The sequence below is a fragment of the Mobula birostris genome, chromosome 6 (genome assembly GCF_030028105.1).
Source record: "Mobula birostris isolate sMobBir1 chromosome 6, sMobBir1.hap1, whole genome shotgun sequence".
Classification (NCBI taxonomy): Eukaryota; Metazoa; Chordata; class Chondrichthyes; order Myliobatiformes; family Myliobatidae; genus Mobula; species Mobula birostris.
Window position 1 is genome coordinate 169,404,842 of NC_092375.1, and position 22,043 is coordinate 169,426,884.

General features: G+C 41.9%; 1 protein-coding gene across 5 annotated transcripts in view; it reads right to left on the reverse strand.

Moving 5' to 3' along the window:
• The window catches only part of LOC140199568 (mitogen-activated protein kinase kinase kinase 20-like), a 126,104-nt gene that overhangs the window by 87,779 nt on the left and 16,282 nt on the right, over nucleotides 1-22,043 (reverse strand). For all 5 annotated transcript variants that reach the window (XM_072261852.1, XM_072261854.1, XM_072261853.1 and 2 more), the window contains exon 4: nucleotides 11,986-12,087. In XM_072261852.1, coding sequence (XP_072117953.1) covers nucleotides 11,986-12,087 — 102 coding nt within the window. The remainder of the gene's footprint in view (nucleotides 1-11,985; nucleotides 12,088-22,043) is intronic.

The following is a 22,043-nucleotide window of genomic DNA, read 5'->3' on the forward strand; positions in this document are numbered from 1 at the left end:
TTGCTTTGGATTTCCAGCATCTGCAGATTTTCTTGTGTTGTAGAATGGTTCTGATTGTTAGGCCATGGGTGGAGCAGATATCATTCCAGAGGGAAAAATGCATAAATAGAAAAGATTGTTAGAAATACAAGGTTTAACTAAATGCTAGAAAGGGTTGAAAGGCCTCTTCCTGTACTCCTTCAACCTTATTTATATCTTTCCCCTCTCCTGTACTCAATACGAGGGGTGACTGATAAGTTTGTGGCCTAGGGTAGAAGGAGTCAATTTTAGAAAACTTAGCACATTGATTTTTCAACATAGTCCCCTCCTACATTTACACACTTAGTCCAGCGGTCGTGGGGCATACGGATCCCTTCCTTGTAGAGGTCGGCGTCGTGGTCCACAGCAGGGGTGATTGATAAGTTTGTGGCCTAAGGTAGAAGGAGATGAATTATACAGCTCTTGTTATATGCACGTGCAGTTTAACTCTTTGAGTGATTATGCAGAAAGTTTGAAGTTAATAACTTATCTCCTTCTACCTTAGGCCACGAACTTATCAATCACCTGTCATACTTTCAGTTCTGAAGGCCAATGTGCCAAAGCTTTATGGCCCTATCTACCTGTGCCGCCAATTTCAATGAATTATGGACCCGTATTCCCAGCTTCCTTTGTTCTACCACACTCTTCAGTGCCCTATGTTCGCTGTGTAAGACCTGGCTGGTCCTACTGAAATGCAACACCTCATACTTTTCAGCATTAAATTCCACCTGTCATTTTTCAGCCCATTTTCCCAGCTCATGCAGATCCCACTGCTGGCCCTGATAGCCTTCCTCATTACCTGCTACATGCCCAAACTCGGTATCATCCACATATCCGCCAATCCAGTTAACTACATTATCATCCACATCATTGATATAGACGATAAACAACAACAGACCCAGCACCGATCCCTGCAGTACTCCACTAGTCACAGGCCTCCAGTCAGGGAAGAAACCATCTTATATCACTCTTTAGCTTCTCCCACAAAGCCAATGTCCAATCTAATTTACAATCTCATCTCGAATGCTGAGTGACTGAATCTTCTTGACCGACTTCCCTTGCAGGACCTTGTCAAGTGCCTTGCTAAGGTCCACGTAGACAACATCCATTATCCTACCTTCATCAACTTTCCTGGTAATCTATAAGAATGGTTAGACATGACTTACCATGCACAAAGCCATCCTTTACCTAGTATATCTGCTGCTGGGGAGGGGAAGAGGGGGATGAGAGGCTGCTTAAATTCTTCCCCTTCTTACTGTCACCCAGTTTCCTGTGTCCTGCACCTTGGGTGTAACTATCTCTCGACACGTCCTATCTATCACCGCGTCAGCTTTCCAAATGATCTGGATTTCATCCAGTTCCAGCTCCAACTCAATGCAGTGTTAGAAGCTGCAGCTGGATGCATTTTTCGCAGGTGTAGTGGTCAGAGACACTGGAGGTCTCCCAAACTTTCTACATCCTGCGAGAGGAGCATTCCACTGTCCAGTTCCAGGTTCCGGGTTCTTCCAAAGTGCATTGTTGTTTTATGCATGATTTATATAGGATGTTTTCAGTTTTGGGTGGGCCACTGCACGTAGCTGCCAGAAAGAGAGAAATTCTACACAAAAAAGTTCCAAGGCAGAATTGCTGGAGCTCTGAGAACACCCTTTATCCTTTGAGTCAGGAAATTATACATCGTAGCACACAAAATTGCTGGAGGAATATGACACATAGTGCAGAGCACCTCAAAAGAGACAACACCTCTAAAGAAAATGATTGCAAAATTATGCACGTCACAAAGCAGATTAACAGGATTGCTATTAATTTCTGGAACCACAGTGGAAAGAAGATTTAAAATCTGATTCCTGGATGCTAACAGGCATCTTGTTTTTCTACTTGCTAATTTACTAAATTCTTCCTCAAACTAGCAAGAACTAGAAACCTACATTTTGAAACATAAATATTATAATATTAAAGTGTTTGGAATTTGAAATACTTTGCTAATAAAACTTCTAACGTACAATGTCTCAATAGTCCAGTCTCTCTGTGTTCAAGTTACAGAGAGCAGCTGTTTGGCAGTCCCACGGGAATTAGAAATTAAGATGATGATGTCAAGTAAAAGGATTGGCAAAGAACATGGCTGGGAAGTCATAAATTAAATACTGTCAGTGCTCAGTGCGTTCAGTCAGCATGAGCTGCGCGCAGACACGGAGAGCAATTGTAGGCAGGCTTGGTTAAGAGTCAAAATGAAAGATCAAGAATGGATAAGTACACTGGAAAAATAGACGTGTACTGAAAAGTACAAAAAAATTCAAAGGCAATGGAAGATAAAAGGGGGGAGCAGCACAACTTTGTCTCCTTCAACAAGAAATGTAAATGTTTTATGTAGACTAAACCTAAATGATTAAATCTGAAAAAAGTTGTCTCGTTTTTACTGTGTACTGTACCAGCAGTTATGGTCGAAATGACAGTAACAGTGACTTGACTTGTCTTGACTTCATGGGAACCTAACAGAATCATAGAAAAGTACAGCACAGAAACCAGCCCTTCAGCTCATTTTGTCCACGCCTAATGATTTAAAATACCTACTCCCTTCGACCTGCGCCAGAATCGTAGCTCTCAGACCCGCACTATCCATGTACCTATCCAAGCTTCTCCCAAACGTTGAAATCAAACTTGCCTGCACCACTTGTGCTGGCAGCTCGTTCCACACTCTCATGACCCTCTGAGCGAAGAAGTTTCCCCTCATGTTCCCCTAAAACTTTTCAACTTTCACCCTTAACTTGTGACCTCGAGTTGTAGTCCCACCCAACCTAGTGGAAAAAGCTTGCTTGCATTTATCCTCCCTATACCCTTCATAAACTTGTACACCTCTATCAAATCTCCTCTGAAACTTCTACATTCCAAGCAATAGAGACCTAACCTACTCAATCTTTCCAAACAACTCAGCTCCTTCCAACCTGCACCTAATGAACACAAGTTAATTAGAGATCTATTATGATGATTTCCTCTCGGTTCCTTTGCTGCTATTTTGAATTCTGCCTTGCTCTTCCCTTCCTTTTCCCTGCTTGTAATTCTGTTTTGTTGTTTAATGCATTTTCTCTGCTGCTGGTGGTTTTCAAAATGAAATCAAACAATTCACTGCTCTAAGGCCTTGGGATCCTCACATTATTTCATTGGTAGCTCTTCAAAAACAACTACAAAAGATTTTCTCCTCCCATTTTCCATCTTCTACCTACATTTTTTTGAAATTTACTGTTACGGGTCCAATGATCTCAACTAATTTCACTGCATTTTCTACACTTCATTTCAATATTTCATTAAGGATTTTTCGCGTCAATTATTTCCTTCGGGGCTTCTGAACACCATGAGGTACAAATTTAGCTTGGGCAATTATAGAATGCATCCATGATGGCTTTCTTGAACAGTACGTTATTGAACCTACAAGGGAAAGTGCTATCTTGGATCTGGTCCTGTGCAATGAGACAGGTAAAATTAGCAATCTTGTGGTTAGGGATCCTCTTGGAAAGAGTGATCACAGTATGATTGAGTTTCTCGTACAAATGGAGGGTGCGATAGTTCGATCTAAAACCAGTGTATTATGCCTAAACAAGGGGGACTATAACAGGATGAGGGAGGAATTGGATAGGGTAGACTGGAAACACAGACTATATGGTGGGATGGTTGAGGAACAGTGGAAGACTTTCAAAGAGATTTTTCACGGTGCTCAACAAAATATACTCCAGTTAAAAGCAAGGACAGTAAGGGTGGGGGGAGCCAGCCATGGACAACTAAGGAAATAAAGGAAGGCATCAAACTAAAAGCTTGTGTGTTCAAAGTCAGCAAGGGTAGTGGGAAACTGGAAGATGGGGAAAACTTTAAAAAGCAACAAAGAAATGGAAGATTATGAAAATAAACTAGCACAAAATATAAAAACAGATAGTAAAGGTATTTATAATTATACAAAGCAGAAAAGTGAACATAGATGAGAAGGGGGAATTGATATTTGGTAATCAGGAAATAGCTGAGGCTTTGAATGACTATTTTGTGTCAGTCTTCACAGTGGAGAATACGTCTAACATGCTGAAGACAGATGATATGGATGCGACAGGAGGTGAGGACCTCGATACAATAGCTATCACTAAAGAGGTAGTGCTGAGCAAACTTGTGGTCCTTAAGATAGATAAGTCCCCTGGGTCCTGATGGAATGCATCTCAGGGTACTGTAGGAAATGGTAGAGGTTATAGCAGAGGCTTTGGTAATAATTTAGCAAAATTCTCTGGACTTTAGGGAAGTCCCAGCAAATTGGAAGAAGGTGTATGTCACGCCACTGTTCAAAAAAGGATGTTGGAAAAAGGCAAGTAACTATAAGGCCAGTTAGTTTAACAAATATAGTGGGAAAATACTTGAAGCTATCATTAAAGAAGAAATAGTGAGGCATCTGGAAAGAAATGGATCCATCAGGCAGACGCAGCATGGATTCAGCAAAGGCAGGTTCTGTTTGACAAACTTACTGGAGTTCTTTGAGGATATAACCAGCACAGTGGATAGAGGGGAACAGATGGACATTACTTACTTGGATTTCCAATAGGCGTTCAATATAAAAGGCCACATAAAAGACTTATCCATAAGATACGGATGCATAGAGGTGGGGGTGATGTATTAGCATGGATAGAGGATTAGTTATTCAATAAAAAGCAGAGAGCTGGGATACATGGGTGTTTGTCTGGTTAGCAATCAATGGTGAGTGATGTGCCACAGGGGTCGGTGCTGGGCCCTCAACTGTTCACAATATACATTAAGGATCTGGAAGAACTGACCGAGTGTAGTGTATCTAAGTTTGCTGATGACACTAAATTGGGTGGAAAAGCAAACTGTGCAAAGGATATGGACAGTCTGCAGAGAGATATGGATAGGTTAAGTGGGCAAGAGTCTAGCAGATGGAGTACAATTTTGGTAAATGCAAGGTCATCCATTTTGAAAGGAAAAATGGAAGATCAGTTTATTATTAAGTGGTAAACGATTGCAGCGTGCTGCTGTGCAAAGGGTCTTGGGAGTGTTTGTGCATGAATTGCAAAAGGTTAGTTTGCAGGTCATCAAGAAGGCAAATGGAATGTTGGCCTTCATTGCTAGGGGATTGGAATTTAAGAGCAGGGATAGATAAGATAGAGGCAGGAAAGGTGTTTATACTGGTAGGTGAGACTAGAACTTGCAGACAAGGCCTCAAGATTCAGGGGAGTAAACTTAGGATAGAGATGAGGTGTGCTCTAAGAGTGGTGAATCTGTGGAATTCTCTGCCTAATGAAGCAGTGCAAGCTACCTCAGTAAATATATTTAAGACACAGTTGGATAGATTTTTGCATAGTGGGGGAATTGAGGGCTATGGGGAAAAGGCAGGTAGATGGAGTTAGTCCATGATCAGATCAACCACGATCTTACTGAATGGCGGAGCAGGCTCGACGGGCCAGATGGCCTACTCCTGCTCCTATTTCTTATGTTCTCATGTTCCAATGACCTAAAATAGGGATTGGAATGGTTGTCCATTAAGTTAAATCATGTTTGAGTGCGTGGACACATTGTTGTTGGGGTAGGTGAGTGAATATTTCAGATGAGAGGAATGTTAAAGAAACAGGATCAGGAGTGAGTGAGGTGCAGTGGAACAGTTAATCATTAAACTATGACAAGGAAGAATAATGCAAGAGTACACCTGGATATAGAACCAGAGTAGGGGAAAATGGTAAAAGGACAAGACTAGAAGCTCTTTATCTGGATGTCTGCAAGATTAGCAAAATTAGAAATAAATGTCAATAATCTGGCATCTATTATAGATGAAAGGTTGCCAAGCTGGAAACCAATAAGTCCAGTGTGCTAACATTTTTGAAAGGGTAGGTACTCGGGAAGAAATATGGGGTATCACTGTGTTGATAAAGGCTGAGACTGGTACGGTGGTAAGTAATTATTTTGGGCCAGTAAATCAAGGTGTAGAATCATGAACATCTATTTCTCGAACTTTTGGTAATGCTCCCGCTTCCTCTATGCCCCATCTCCTTTTCCCTCTCACCTTATCTCCTTGAATGCCCATCGTCTCCCTCTGGTGCTCCTCTCCCGTTTTCTTTCATCCATGGCCTTCTGTCCTCTCCTATCAGATGCCCCATTCTCCAGCCCTGTACCAATTTCACCAATCAACTTCCCAGCTCTTTACTTCACCCCTCCCCCCCCCCACTTTTACCGATCACCTCATGTTTCTCTCTCCCCTCCCCCAACCGTCTAACTCTACTCCTCATCTTTTTTTCTCCAGTCCTGCTGAAGGGTTTTGGCCTGAAATATCGACTGTACTCTTTACCATAGATGCTGCCTGGCCTGCTCAGTTCCTCCAGCGCTTTATGTGTGTTGCTTGGATTTCCAGCACCTGCTGATTTTCTCTTGTTTATGTAGAATCAGTTCTTGTTGCAATAAGAAAACAGCAAGGTAAAGAAGTTGGCAGTGAAAGTAGTGTATAGGCTTCCCAACATGAGCTATACATTAGAACAGAATATAAGACAACAAATAATGGCAGGCTGGACAGAAAGATTCTGAAATAATTTTAAGTGACTTATCACATAAACACAACATATCAAGTTGGTAAGGAAGGCCTTGAAGATAAGCTCATTGAATGAATTCAGGATAATTCCTATCAATATGTTGTGGAGCTGGGCAAGGATAAGGCTTTTTAAATGCATTTTTAAAATTTATTCATTTACAAGATATGGATGTCGCCAGCTAAACCAGCATTTATTGCCCATCCCTCGTTGCCCTTGAGAAGGTGGTGATGAGTTGTCTTCTTGAACCGCTGCAGTCCCTGGGGTGTAGGTACACCCACAGTGCTGATTTTGACCCAGTGACAATGAAGGGACGGCGGTGTGTTCCCGAGTCAGGATGGTGGGTGACCTGGAGGGGGATTTCCAAGTGGTGGTGTTCCCAGGTATCTGCTGCTCTTGTCCTTCTAGATGATAGTGTTTGTGGGTCTGGAGGGTGTGTTGTTGCAGTGCATCTTGTAGATAGTACACACTGCTGCAACTGATCGTTGATGGTGGAGGGATTGGATGCTTGTGAAAGGGGTACCAATCAAGAGGGCTGCTTTGTTCTGGGTGGTGTCAAGTTCCTTGAGTGCTGATGGAGCTGCACTCATCCAGGTGAGTGGTGAGTATTCCATTACACTCCTGACCTGAGCCTTGCAGATGGTGGACAGGCTTTGGGGAGTCAGGAGGTGAGTTACATGCCGCAGGATTCCTAGCCTTTGACCTGCTCTGGTAGCCACTGTGTTTATATGGCTAGACCAGTTCAGTTTCCTGTCAATGATAACCCCCAGGATGTTGATAGTAGGGGATTCAGTCATAGCGATGCCACTGAATGGTAAGGGACGATGGTTAGAGCCTCTCTTGTTGGAGATAGTCATTGCCTGGCACTCACATGATTTGAATGTCACTTGCCACTTGTCAGCCCTAGCCTGGATATTGTCCAGGTCCTGCTGCATTTGGGTATGAACTGCTTCACTATCTGAGGAGTCACAAATGGTGCAGAACATTACATGTAAAGAACACAAATTAACGTCTCATGGTGAAGGATCATCTGGTGAACATGACATCATAACATTTCATATTTGGTCTGAGAATCAAGTCTAATCAAGTTTATTGTCATTTAATGTATATGACCATACAAAGCATATAGAAACAAGATCACGTTTCTCCGAATCAGGGTGTAAAGCACAGTAGTACACATTATGCATTATACTCATGAGGGTAAGGCTAAAATCTACAGTTAAATCACACATTAATAACAAACTAAAGTGCATTAATACTAAATATTGTAAGAACAGAACAGATTAACCAGAGACACTTCGAATAGATGCGGCTGGGAGTTCAGAAGCCTAATGGCCTGGGGGAAGAAACTGCTTCCCAACCTAACTGTTCTAGTTTTTATGCATCAGACTCTCCAGCCTGATGGTAGAAAGTCAAAGAGGATGCCGGATGGATGGGTGGGATCCTCGATAATACTAAGGGCCCTGCGTACACAGCGTTCCTGGTAACTGTCCCCGATACATGGTAGGGAGACCCCTAGGATCCTCTCAGCTGTTCTCACAGCTGAATGAGACTTTTCAGTTTGAAACCAACAACATAAACTTAAATAATGGTAACTGCAATAGTACAAAGACAAAATTGACCAGAGTGGACGAGGAACATATATTTAAAAAAAGGCAAGACAAACAATGGAAGATATTTAAGATGATAATTAATTACCCTCAACAAAAGGCTTATCACACTGAGAAATAAACACACAAGAAAAGTCTGATCCATCCATGGTTATGGATGTATAGTATCAAATTTGAAAGAGAAGCATATATTGATTAATTAGGGGCAGTGTTTTGGAAAATTTAAGAAATCCAAAGACCATAAGACATGGGAACAGAATTAGGCCATTTGGCCCATTGAGTCTGCTCTGCCATTCAATCATGTTTCATCCTTTTTTCCCTCCTCAGCCCCACTCCCTGGCCTTCTCCCCATAACCTTTGACATCATGTCCAACCAAGAACCTATCAACCCCTGCCTTAAATACATACAACAACCTGGCCTCCACAGCTGCCTGTGGTAACAAATTCACCACCCTCTGTCTAAAGAAACTTCTCTGCATTACTGTTTTAAATGGACACCCCTCTATCCTGAGGCTGTGCCCTCTTGTCCTAGACTCCCACACCATGGGAAACATCCTTTCCATATCTACTCTGTCTAGGCCTTTCAACATTTGAAAGGTTTCAATGAGATCCCCCCCTCATCCTTCTAAATTCCAATGAGTTCAGGCCTAGAGCTATCAAACATTCCTCGTATGATAATCCTTTCACTTCCGGAAACATCCTTGTGAACCTCCTCTGAATCCTCTCCAATGCCAGTACATCTTTTCTAAGATGAGGAGCCCAAAACACAATACTCAAGATGGGGCCTCACTAGTGCCTTATAAAGCCTCAGCATCACATCCCTGCTCTTGTATTCTAGAAGAAGAAGAAAGCCCTTAACTCTGAGTGGATTCATCAGGACGCCATTATGACTTTCTTATTTTTACGAGGCCGAGTTGCTAGCTCAACGCTCAACCCAGCACGGATGGAAAGTGTGCAAGGGAGCCGGCTGGATTCGAACTCCGGAACCCTCGTTCCGAAGTCCAGCGCTGATGCCACTACACCACCAGCCGGCCTGCTCTTGTATTCTATCCACCTTGAAATCAGTGCAAACATTGCATTTGCCTTCCTCACCACTGACTACCTGCAAGTTAACCTTCAGAGTGTTCTGCACAAGGACTCCCAAGTCCCTCTGTATCTCAAATTTTTGAACTTTCTCTCAGTTTAGAAAATAGTCTGCACATTTATTTCTACTACCAAAGTGCATGACCATGCATTTTCCAACATTGTACTTCATTTGCCACTTTCTTACCCATTCTCCAAGGACTTGTCCCCTGTTCCCTCAACACTACCTGCCCCTCCACCAATCTTCATATCATCTGCAAACTTGACAACACAGCCATCTATTCCAACATCTAAATCATTGATATACAGCATAAAAAGCAGTCCCAACACCAACTCCTGCTGAACACCACTAGTCACAGACAGCCAACCGGAAAAGGATCCTTTTATTCCTACTCATTGCTTCCTGCCAATCTGCCAAACCTCTAACTATGCCAGTAATTTTCCAGTAATACGATGGGCTCTTAACTTGGTAAGCAACCTCAAACGTGGCACCTTGTTAAAGGCCCTCTGAAAGTCCAAATATACAACATCCACTGCATCCTCCTTATCTATCCTACTTGTAATCTCCTCAAGGAACACCAGGTTCATCAGGCAAGATTTTCCTTGAAACTATGCCAACTTTGTCCTGTCTTGTCCTGTGTCACCAAGTACTCCATAACCTCATCCTTAACTATTGACTTCAACATCTTCCCAACCACTGAGGTCAGGCGAATTTCCTTTCTGCTGCCTTCCTCCTTTCTTAAAGAGTGGATTGACATTTGCAATTTTCCAGTCCTCTAGCATCATACCAGAGTTCAATGATTTTGGAAAGATCATTACTAATGCCTGAACTATTTCTATCGCTACCTTTTTCAGAACCCAAGGGTGCAGTTCATCTGGTCTGGGTGACTTATGTACTTTTAGGTCCTTCAGCTTTTTGAGCACCTTCTCCCTTGAAATATTAACTACACTCACTTCTCTTCCCTCACACCCTTCAACATCTGGAACACTGCTAGAGTCTTCCACAGTGAAGACTGATGAAGAATACCTGTTTAGTTCATCTGCTATCTTCCTGTCCCCCATTATTCTTTCTCCAGCCTCATTTTCTAATGTTCCTATATCCACTCTCATTTTGTTTTACATACTTGAAAAAGCTTTTACTGTCCACTTTGATATTGTTTGCTAGCTTGCTTTCATATTTCATATTTTCCCTCCAAATGATTCTTTTAGTTGCTCTCTGTAGGTTTTTAAGTTTCCCAATCCTCTTGTCTTCCCACTAATTTTTGCTTTGTTGTATGCCCTCTCTTTTGCTTTTACATTAGCTTTGATTTCCCTTGTCAGCTATGGTTGTACAACTTTGCTATTTAAGTATTGCTTAGTTTTTGGAATACATCTATCCTGCACCTTCTTCGTTTTCCCAGAAACTTGACGCCATTGCTGCTCTGCTGACATCCCTGCCAGCAGCTCCTTCCAATTTACTTTGGGCAAGTCCTCTCTCATACCTTTACTCCACCAAAATACTTCTACTTACTTCTTCCCTATCAAAGTTCAATTTGAACTCAATCATATTGTGATCAATGTCTCCTAATGTTCTTTTACCTTAAGCTCCCAAATCATCTCCGGTTCACTATATAACACCCAATCCAGTACAGCTGATCCCCTAGTAGGCTCAATGACAAACTGCTCTGAAAAGCCTTCAGTGAAGGATGACTGAGGACAGAGAGGTTTACGTGAGAATACAGCCTCAGTATTGAGGGGCATCCTTTTAGAAAAGGGATGAGGAGGGATTTCTTTAGCCAGAGAGTGGTGAATCTGTGGAATTTGTTGCCACAGGCAGCTGTCAAGGCCTCGTTTTTATGTATACTTAAGGCAGAGGTTGATACCGATTCTTGATTGTCAAGGCATGAAGGGATATCGGGGTGGAGGTGGAGGGGGGAAGGGGAAGGCAGGATATTGCAACTGAGAGAGAAAATGGATCAGCCATGATGAAATGGTGTAGCAGACTTGATGGTCCATATGGCCTAATTCTGCTCCTGTATCTTATGGTCTTATGACTTAACAGAGAAAAAACAGTAGGATGTATATTATAAGAATAAGCTAAAAACAAAATTGAAAGCACAGATGCATGAGAGAGATAGAGACAGAGAAAGAAAGAAAGAGAGAAAGAAAGAAAGAAAAGCTAAAGCAATTTTTGGTCCTACAGATTCCCATTTAGAAAACAAAGAAACGGAATAGATTATGAACAAATAATTTGTATGACTTCAGGGTGGAAGTCACTACAAGAACCCCAAAAGTAGCAGAAAATCAGGGTATAAAAAAAGACCATAGAACAATCTGAACCCATCAAAGGAGATACGAGACAAATGAATGGGACTGAAGATTGACCTCAATATTGCAAATTGGTAAAAGTAGTGACTGAAGAGATACGAGATGATCTTCCAAAATTCCCTGAGTTCCAGGAAGTTCCTAGTGAATTGAAAAGCCATAAAACAGCATTATTCACCAAAGCAGATAGAAATTCAGTTGGACTACAAGTCGACATTGGCACAGAGTTTAATCCATTACAAAGAAAGTGTGGCATGACATTTATAATATAATCAGACATCATCAAATGTGACTGCAAAGAAAAGAAATCATGCTTGACAAGTTTATTAGATCAGCGTTGGGAACTCTACAATCTAATCAGCATTACCAAAAAGGGAGGAGGATTTTAAGCAAAGAATGTCAGAGTCACATACCTTTGGCGATATCAGTTGCCCAAGCCATAATCTGATCCATATCCATTTCCTCACTTTCATCACTGGACAAATAGTCAAATAATGAACCCCCAGGAGCATATTCTACAAGGTACAATAAAAAGTCAAAAGTCAAACCAATTTCTATGTTTTTTTTTAAAAAGTACAATATACAATTTATGGTAGATATTCTTCAATTCAGGACAAGCTGATAACACTTCACAGGCACAAAGTGTGTATATTTTGGCCCAAAGTACAAAATACTCGTTGAAGGAAAATACCAATAAATATACCTACCGAACTTTTCAAGGCTGGATTGCCTATGTACCTCCATAATTTAAGCAAATATCAGGCAACAAAGCACAATATTTTCAGGGTATTTTAAGTGATTTCACTTGATTCCACTGAATATAGTAAAACGGGCAAATCAGTAACACCTGTGGACCATGAGTTGGCTACTTTTAAGAAGTTTGAAATATCATGTTAACCTGTGTATTTTCTGAAATCTTAAAAGTATGTCACCTGTACAAATGGTCTTACCAGCATTACAACCTCCAAAGTTTGAAGTGTTTGGAGTGACTCGATTCTATTTACATTTTCATGTAACTTAACTTCCAGGATGAGAAATGCACAAATATTGAAAATAATAACAATTTAAAAAATTAAATATGGGAAATCTGAAATTTAAAAATCCAAAAATGTTGGAAACATTTCAGCCTGAAGATTCCTCCATCAGAACCGAGAAAGAGAGAGAAAGCAATTTCGTCATAGAGGCAGCGAAGGTAGGAAGGGCAATGAATGGAATTTGCCACCTTCAGGTAACAACACCTTCAACGCACACAAAATGCTGGAGGAACTCAGCAGGCCAGGCAGTATCTATGGAAATGAATAAGCTGTGGACATTTCAGGCCGAGACCCTTCTTCAGGACTGGACTGAAAAAAGAATGGGGAAGACACCAGAATTGAAAGCTGTGCGGGGAGGGGCAGGTTGATAGGTGAAGCCAGGTTGGTTAGAAAGATAAGGGCCTCTTTTCTTCTGTTTAAATACAGTACAGTATACAATTTAAAGCTAATGTGCTTGCCTTTCATCTGCTGGCCCCCGCCTCCTTCGTTTTCATTTGCTTAATCCAACATCCTTAGTATGGCTCAATAGACCAGACCGTACAACACGTTATATGGAGCAGGAGCTGAACTGTATGTTCAATGGCTCCATCATTTCAATCTATTACAAACATTCCCTTTGTTCCACCCATTGCCAATCCCCCCCCCACCCCTTACCTGCCACTTAGACAAGCTCACTTCAATTTGTTTTAGACCCAGAACATTAAATCTTTCTCTCTCCACACATACTGCCTTTTCTGTTCTTATTCATACAAAACTATTGTAACACTTGCCTGCAGCACTACATGAGCTGATCGTGGTGAAGGTATTTTTTTTAAACAGCCCTGATAGTCACAAAAAGTGTAAATACGCAGTGTAACTCTGCTTAGCCTATAGATGCTGAAGAGTTCTGTGAAAAAGGTGCCAGCATTTATCTTTTTATCTCCAGTCCTGCCGAAGGGTCTTGGCTCAAAATGTTGACTGTACTTTTTTTCCACAGATACTGCCTGGCCTGATGAGTTCCTCCAGCATTTTGTGTGTGTTGCTTGGATTTCCAGCGTCTGCAGATATTCTCGCTTCCAACATTTATAAAAACAGGGTAATGACAGCTAGCTAGGCGTTCAGAGACAGAGGCACAATGAAGGTCGCAACGTGATTAGGGAAATTATAAATGTTAGTGTGTAAGTCAACTTTCTGAGAAACACTGTGTGGCTAAGCATCAGCCTGATAAACAGATACAGATAAAGGCTAACAACTATATACTAAATCACACCAGGCATGTACAGAGTGTTATCCTTAGAGAATGAGGGAACAAAATGTGAGTGGGATAAATTGAAAAGAAAGTCTTGATTTAAAAAATTGTAATGTCTGACATGTGTTCAACTTTAAAGTAAAACATTTACCTAGGTGAACAGAGCAAGCTTCTACAGGTCCTTTCTCCCAGATGATTGTACTGCAATTTGTGTAATGTACTATGAAAATTTAGTTGTCGTCTGATTGTAAAAGCTATTTATATATTCTCAAGTTAAACAGAAAGATGTGAAATGTGTTTCTGGCTGTCTTCTAACAATGATTACAACTGCACACTTAATTTTCATGTCACTGTAACTATTACTTGTTAGAGTTCAATTTCAAAATCCAGTCAAATTTGAAGTAATATATGTACACAACTAAAGCAATTTATACACGCATTAGAGTTGCTATTTGCAATTCATTCATCTGCCCTTTATTAATATTGAATATTCAGTCTGATCCCTAGCAACACAGCCTTTCTCAATAACTTGTCTTTATTACTGGAGGAAATAAGAGCAGCCAAAGCTAATAAAGAACATTTTTTGGTAGACAATGTCTTTTTTCAAATATAGTTGCAATAGCACAAACTCTATTGCAGGTGGTATCAAGCTGATCTGGTGGTAACACTCCTGATGCAGCCTGATAATAAATCTCCTGTAGGCTCTGCCAGAATTATTCTCTACCAAAAGTCTCCAGCTGAAAAATCATAGTACAGGCAGTTCGCATGGTGCTGTTCCTGAGCACTGTTCATAACGTGAACTGTTGGCAAGTCGATAATGAACAGGAACAGCTGTGATGGGACAGTGAGCAGGTGTAGTGAAAGTGGCTGCCAGCCAGCCTCCGTGAGCAAGTCGCTCAGCACTTCGGCTCTGCTAGGGTGGCAGAAGAAGCCTGCAACAGCCAGCAAGCCCATCCCCATCCACCCCACGCATCCCCCAAAGGGTTATTTTGTACGTAAAGCCTATTCATCAGTTGAGCTTTCATGGGGAGGACTGTACAGAAATTCTAAATGGATTGCAGGATAACAGATGAATACCCATTTTAAATGCAGCTTAACATTTAAACTCAGGCATTTTCTTTAGAAACATAGAAAGTAGGTGCAGGAATAGGCCATTCGGCCCTTCGAGCCTGCACTGCCATTCAGTATGATCATGGCTGATCATCCAACTCAGAACCCTGTACCTGCCTTCTCTCCATACCCCCTGATCCCTTTAGCCACAAGGGCCATATCTAACTCCCTCTTAAATATAGCCAATAAACTGGCCTCAACTGTTTCTTTGTCTTGTTCTATTTTAACACTTGCAAAAGTCTCTCAAATTTGGCAATTTACTTTGTCATTTAGGACAAGTGTTCCAAGATATTATACAAGCTTGGAGATTATAAGATTGATGCATGTTGCAGAGTCACAAAATAATCATTATGGGAAAATGATGACCAATGGATTTCAGTGTTGGAGACGCAAAAGTTGTAGACATTGGATAGGAATGAGATAACGGGAAGTATTTCATTGTTTTTGAAAGACTCAAAGCCGTGGAAGATTAAAAGAGGTTTATGTGTTCATCCATAACCATCCAGAATTAGCCCTTCAAGTTTAAAAATTGCAATCAACAAGATTTTTCAAGAGTTGCTTTAGAATTCAAAAGATGGGAAGTTATACTTCTCAAACAACAGGAATTCTGCAGATGCTGGAAATTCAAGCAACACACATCAAAGTTGCTGGTGAATGCAGTAGGCCAGGCAGCATCTGTAGGAAGAGGTACAGTCGACATTTCAGGCCGAGACCCTTCGTCAGGACTAACTGAAGGAAGAGTGAGTAAGGGATTTGAAAGTTGGAGGGGGAGGGGGAGATCCAAAATGATAGGAGAAGACAGGAGGGGGAGGGATAGAGCCAAGAGCTGGACAGGTGATAGGCAAAAGGGGATACGAGAGGATCATGGGACAGGAGGTCCGGGAAGAAAGACAAGAGGGGAGGGGACCCAGAGGATGGGCAAGAGGTATAAAAAGGAGAGTGAGAGAAAGAATGTGTGCATAAAAATAAGTAACAGATGGGGTACGGGGGGGGGTGGGGCCTTAGCAGAAGTTAGAGAAGTCAATGTTCATGCCATCAGGTTGGAGGCTACCCAGACGGAATATAAGGTGTTGTTCCTCCAACCTGAGTGTGGCTTCATCTTTACAGTAGAGGAGGCTGTGGATAGACATGTCAGAATGGGAATGGGATGTGGAATTAAAATCTGTGGCCACTGGGAGATCCTGCTTTCTCTGGTGGACAGAGCGTAGATGTTCAGCAAAGCAGTCTCCCAGTCTGCGTCGGGTCTCACCAATATATAAAAGGCCACATCGGGAGCACCGGACGCAGTATATCACCCCAGTCGACTCACAGGTGAAGTGTTGCCTCACCTGGAAGGACTGTTTGGGGCCCTGAATGGTGGTAAGGGAGGAAGTGTAAGGGCATGTGTAGCACTTGTTCTGCTTACACGGATAAGTGCCAGGAGGGAGATCAGTGGGGAGGGATGGGGGGGACGAATGGACAAGGGAGATGCGTAGGGAGCGATCCCTGCGGAATGCAGAGGGGGAGGGGAGGGAAAGATGTGCTTAGTGGTGGGATCCCGTTGGAGGTGGCGGAAGTTACGGAGAATAATATGTTGGACCCGGAGGCTGGTGGGGTGGTAGGTGAGGACCAGGGGAACCCTATTCCTAGTGGGGTGGCGGGAGGATGGAGTGAGAGCAGATGTACGTGAAATGGGGGAGGTGCGTTTAAGAGCAGGGTTGATAGTGGAGGAAGGGAAGCCCCCTTCCTTAAAAAAGGAAACCATCCCCCTCGTCCTAGAATGAAAAGCCTCATCCTGAGAGCAGATGCGGCGAGACGGAGGAATTGCGAGAAGGGGATGGCGTTTTTGCAAGAGACAGGGTGAGAAGAGGAATAGTCCAGATAGCTGTGAGAGTCAGTGGGCTTATAGTAGACATCAGTGGATAAGCAGTCTCCAGAGACAGAGACAGGAAGATCTAGAAAGGGGAGAGAGGTGTCGGAAATGGACCAGGTAAACTTGAGGGCAGGGTGAAAGTTGGAGGCAAAGTTAATAAAGTCAACGAGTTCTGCATGCGTGCAGGAAGCAGCGCCAATGCAGTCGTCGATGTAGCGAAGGAAAAGTGGGGGACAGATACCAGAATAGGCACGGAACATAGATTGTTCCACAAACCCAACAAAAAGGCAGGCATAGCTAGGACCCATATGGGTGCCCATAGCTACACCTTTAGTTTGGAGGAAGTGGGAGGAGCCAAAGGAGAAATTATTAAGAGTAAGGACTAATTCCGCTAGACGGAGCAGAGTGGTGGTAGAGGGGAACTGATTAGGTCTGGAATCCAAAAAGAAGCATAGAGCTTTGAGACCTTCCTGATGGGAGATGGAAGTATATAGGGACTGGACATCCATGGTGAAAATAAAGCGGTGGGGGCCAGGGAACTTAAAATCATCGAAAAGTTTAAGAGCGTGAGAAGTGTCACGAACATAGGTCGGAAGGGATTGAACAAGGGGTGATAAAACCGTGTCGAGGTATGCAGAAACGAGTTCGGTGGGGCAGGAGCAAGCTGAGACAATAGGTCGGCTAGGACAGGCAGGTTTGTGGATCTTGGGTAAGAGGTAGAAACGGGAAGTGCTAGGTGTGGGAACTATAAGGTTGATGGGATGGGATGGAAGTGGATGGGAGATCCCCTGAGCAGATAAAGTCGGTGATGGTGTGGGAGACAATGGCCTGGTGCTCCTTGGTGGGGTTATACTTCTGTTTGGCAAGCCCCATTTGGAGTATACCGTCTAGCCCTGGACATGACATCACAGGAAAAATACAATCAGCTCACAGAGTTATATTACAAATTGCATAATACTGGTTGGTTGCTTAAATTTAAGCATTTGAACTGTGACCTAAATCAAGTTTGTAAAATGTGAAGGGTATTGAAAGGGGAGAAAAAGAAAGACAAATGTTTTAGTGAGACAAAGACCAAGGGCAAAAGCACACACCCAAGCTGAGTCACTTCCATTGGAAGCAGATAGTTAATTCCAACACAGTATTGGAAAACCAAAAATATAAAATGATACTGGGTTACTTGAAAAAGATCAAAATCCAGTAGATAGTTATTAAGTAAAGATGTATACAGCAAAGGCAAGTCCAGGAACAGATCAGCCTCAATTTAATTGAGTGGCAAACCATTCCCAAAAGAAAGAGTGGTATATCACTTTTGGTGCTTATAAAGCACTCCATGGAACTTGTTCACCTCGACACTTCAATAAGTAGGCTGCTTTTAGATGTGCAAGAAAGGTCTCTTTCGAATCAGCCATTATGTTCTACACAGAACACTAAATCATTCACTCAATTAATCATATTCTTTTACTGCACATATAAACAATTTATTGTAGTTATTTTATTTATATCACACATATCTGGCCATAACACAATTCAATATTTTCAAGCAAACTATTTGCAGATTATAAATCACAGGGCACTTTATTTCTAACCGCCCCCCCCCCCAAAAAAAATTAGTCTCTAAAGCACGGTATAGAAAAAAAGTACAATTTAAAAATTAGACTTGAAACTTGTATTATGTCAAAAACTACTTTTAAGGTAGTAGAATTACATACATTAGGAATATCCTCTAACTATACATATCTATATATGTGATGCATTTTGGAAGGACAAACCAGAAGGCTGAGTACAGGGTTAATGGTCAGTTACTTAACAGTGATGAACAGAGGGACCTTGGGGGTTCAAAGCCATACATCCCTCAAGGTTGCTGCACAGGTTGATAGGATAGTTAAGAAGGCCTATGGGATGCTAGGCTTCATTAATAGGGGGATTGAGTTCAAGAGCAGAGAGGTCACTTTGCAACTCTACAAATCCCTGGTGAGACCACACTTAGGGTACTGTGTTCAGTTCTGGTCACCTCATTATAGAAAGGATGTGGAAGCTATGGAGAGGGTGCAGAGGAGATTTACCAGGATGTTGCTTGGACTGGAAAACAAGTCTTATGAGGCAAGGCTAGCAGAACTGGGACTTTTCTCTTTGGAGCATAGAAAGATGAGAGGGGACTTGACAGAGGTCTACAAGATTATGAGAGGCACAGACAGGGTGGATAGCCAGTACCTGTTTCCCAGGTCACGAACAGCGTACACCAGAGGGCATATGTACAAAGTTGAGGGAGGGAAGTTTAAGGGAGACATCAGGGGTAAGTTTTTTTACACAGAGGGCTGTGGATGCCTGGAATGACTTGCCAGGGATGGTGGTGGAGGCTAAAACCCTCACTAGTTTTTATAGATGCACAGTAGAAAGCTTTCTTCTAGGGTGCATCACAACCTGGTATGGAAGTTGTCCTGTCCAAGACCGAAAGAAGCTGCAGAAGATCGTGAACATGGCGCAGCACATCACACAAACCAATCTTCCATCCTTGGACTCACTTTACACCGCACGCTGTTGGAGCAGTGCTGCCAGGATAATCAAGGACACGACCCACCCAGCCAACACACTTTTCGTCCCTCTTCCCTCCGGGAGAAGGCTCAGGAGCTTGAAGACTCATACGGCCAGATTTGGGAACAGCTTCCTTCCAACTGTGATAAGACTGCTGAACAGATCCTGACCTGGATCTGGGCCGTACCCTCCAAATATCCAGACCTGCCTCTCGGTTTTTTTGCACTACCTTACTTTCCATTTTTCTATTTTCTATCTAGGATTTATAATTTGAATTTTAATATTTACTAATTTTTACTTACCAGGGAGCGGGGAGCGGGAAGCGCAGAATCAAATATCGCTTTGATGATTGTACGTTCTAGTATCAATTGTTTGGCGAAAATAAAGTACAAACCCCATTTCCAGAAAAGTTGGGATATTTTCCAAAATGCAATAAAAACAAAAATCTGTGATATAGTAATTCACGTGAACCTTTATTTAACTGACAAAAGTACAAAGAATAGATTTTCAATAGTTTTACTGACCAACTTAATTGTATTTTGTAAACATACACAAATTTAGAATTTGATGGCTGCAACACACTCAACAAAAGTTGGGACAGAGGCATATTTACCACTGTGTTACATCACCTTTCCTTTTAATAACACTTTTTAATCGTTTTGGAACTAAGGATACTAATTGTAGTAAATTTGCAATTGGAAATTTTGTCCATTCTTGCTTGATATAAGACTTCAGCTGCTCAACAGTCCGTGGTCTCCATTGTCTGATTCTCCTCTTCATGATGCGCCACACATTTTCAATAGGAGATAGATCTGGACTGGCAGCAGGCCAGTCAAGCACACGCACTCTATGTCTACAAAGCTACGCTGTTGTAGCCCGTGCAGAATGTGGTCTGGCATTGTCCTGCTGAAATAAGCATGGACGTCCCGAGAAGAGACGTCGCCTTGATGGCAACATATGTCTCTCTAAAATCCTAATATATGCCTCAGAGTCAATGGTACCTTCACATACATGCAACTCACCCATGCCGTGGGCACTGATGCACCCCCATACCATCACAGATGCTGGCTTTTGCACCTTTTGCTGATAACAATCTGGATGATCGTTTTCATCTTTGGCACAGAGAACTCGACGCCCGTTTTTTCCGAAAACTAGCTAAAATGTGGACTCATCTGACCACAACACACGGTTTCACAGTCTTTCGGTCCATCTGAGATGAGCTCGGGCCCAGAGAACTTGCCGGCGTTTCTGCATAGAGTTGATGTATGGCTTCCTCCTTGCGTAATACAGTTTCAAGTTGCATTTCTGGATGCAGCGACAGACAGTCTTGAGTGACGATGGTTTTCCGAAGTACTCCCGAGCCCAGGTGGCTATAATTGTCACAGTAGCATGATAGTTTCTTAGGCAGTGCCGCCTGAGGGCTCGAAGATCACGCGCATTCAGCAGTGGTTTCTGACCTTGCCCTTTATGCACTGAGATGTCTCTGAATTCTCTGAATCTTTTCACAATATTATGTACTGTAGATGTTGAAAGACCTAAATTCTCTGCAATCTTGCATTGAGAAATGTTCCTTTTGAACTGACTAACAACTCTCTCACGAATTTTGGCACAAAGGGGTGAGCCACGACCCATCCTCGCTTGCAAAGACTGAGCCTTTGATGGACGCTACTTTTATACCCAGTCATGATACCTCACCTGCTACCAATTAGCCTGCTTAATGTGGAGTCTTCCAAACCGGTGTTACTTGAATATTCTGTGCACTTTTCAATCTTATTTTAACTCTGTCCCAACTTTTGTTGAGTGTGTTGCAGCCATCAAATTCTAAATTTGTGTATGTTTACAAAATACAATTAAGTTGGTCAGTAAAACTATTGAAAATCTTTTCTTTGTACTTTTGTCAGTTAAATAAAGGTTCACGTGAATTAACATATCACAGATTTTTGTTTTTATTGCATTTTGGAAAATATCTCAACTTTTCTGGAAATGGGGTTTGTATAAAGTATAAACATTAGGGGTATTTAAGAGCCTCTTGGATAGGCACATGGATGGAAGAAAAATAGAGGGTACCGGGGTAGTGTGGGTTTAGTACTTTTTTAAAAAAGGAATATATGGGTCAGCACAACATTGAGGGCCGAAGGGCCTGTACTGTGCTGTAGTATTCTAGTGTCTAGTGTCAATTTCTTTTAACCATTCTATTGTTTAAAACAGGCTGTAGCTCTTCACAAAAATTAGAAATCTAACAATATAAGCACCGATGCAATGCCCACGAAATGCTGGAGGAACTCAGCAAGTCAGGCAACATACATAGAAATAATTAAACAATTGATGTTTTGGGCCAAGACCCTTCTTCAGAAGTCGTGGTTCTCGTGTTTGGAATACAAGCACCAAGATATTTAGTTTTCAAACATCAAATGCTGATAATCTATCAATACAATCAATCTTTGCAGTTGTGGAAAAAAAATACTGGGGTATTCTATTCTATCTTATCATGTTTAAAATGAAATAAGTAGCAAGTAAAATCTTAGATAGATACAAACAGTATGCTGCAACAATTCTCTGAATATCAACATTTATATATGTACCAAGAAGACACAAGGCAATGGAATAAACACAATTAAAATTCCCCTCCTTTTCTTCCCGTTAGTTTATTTGTATGTGTGGAAAATTAAACATGATTACAACAATACTTTATCTTATGTGCATAAGCTATTAACA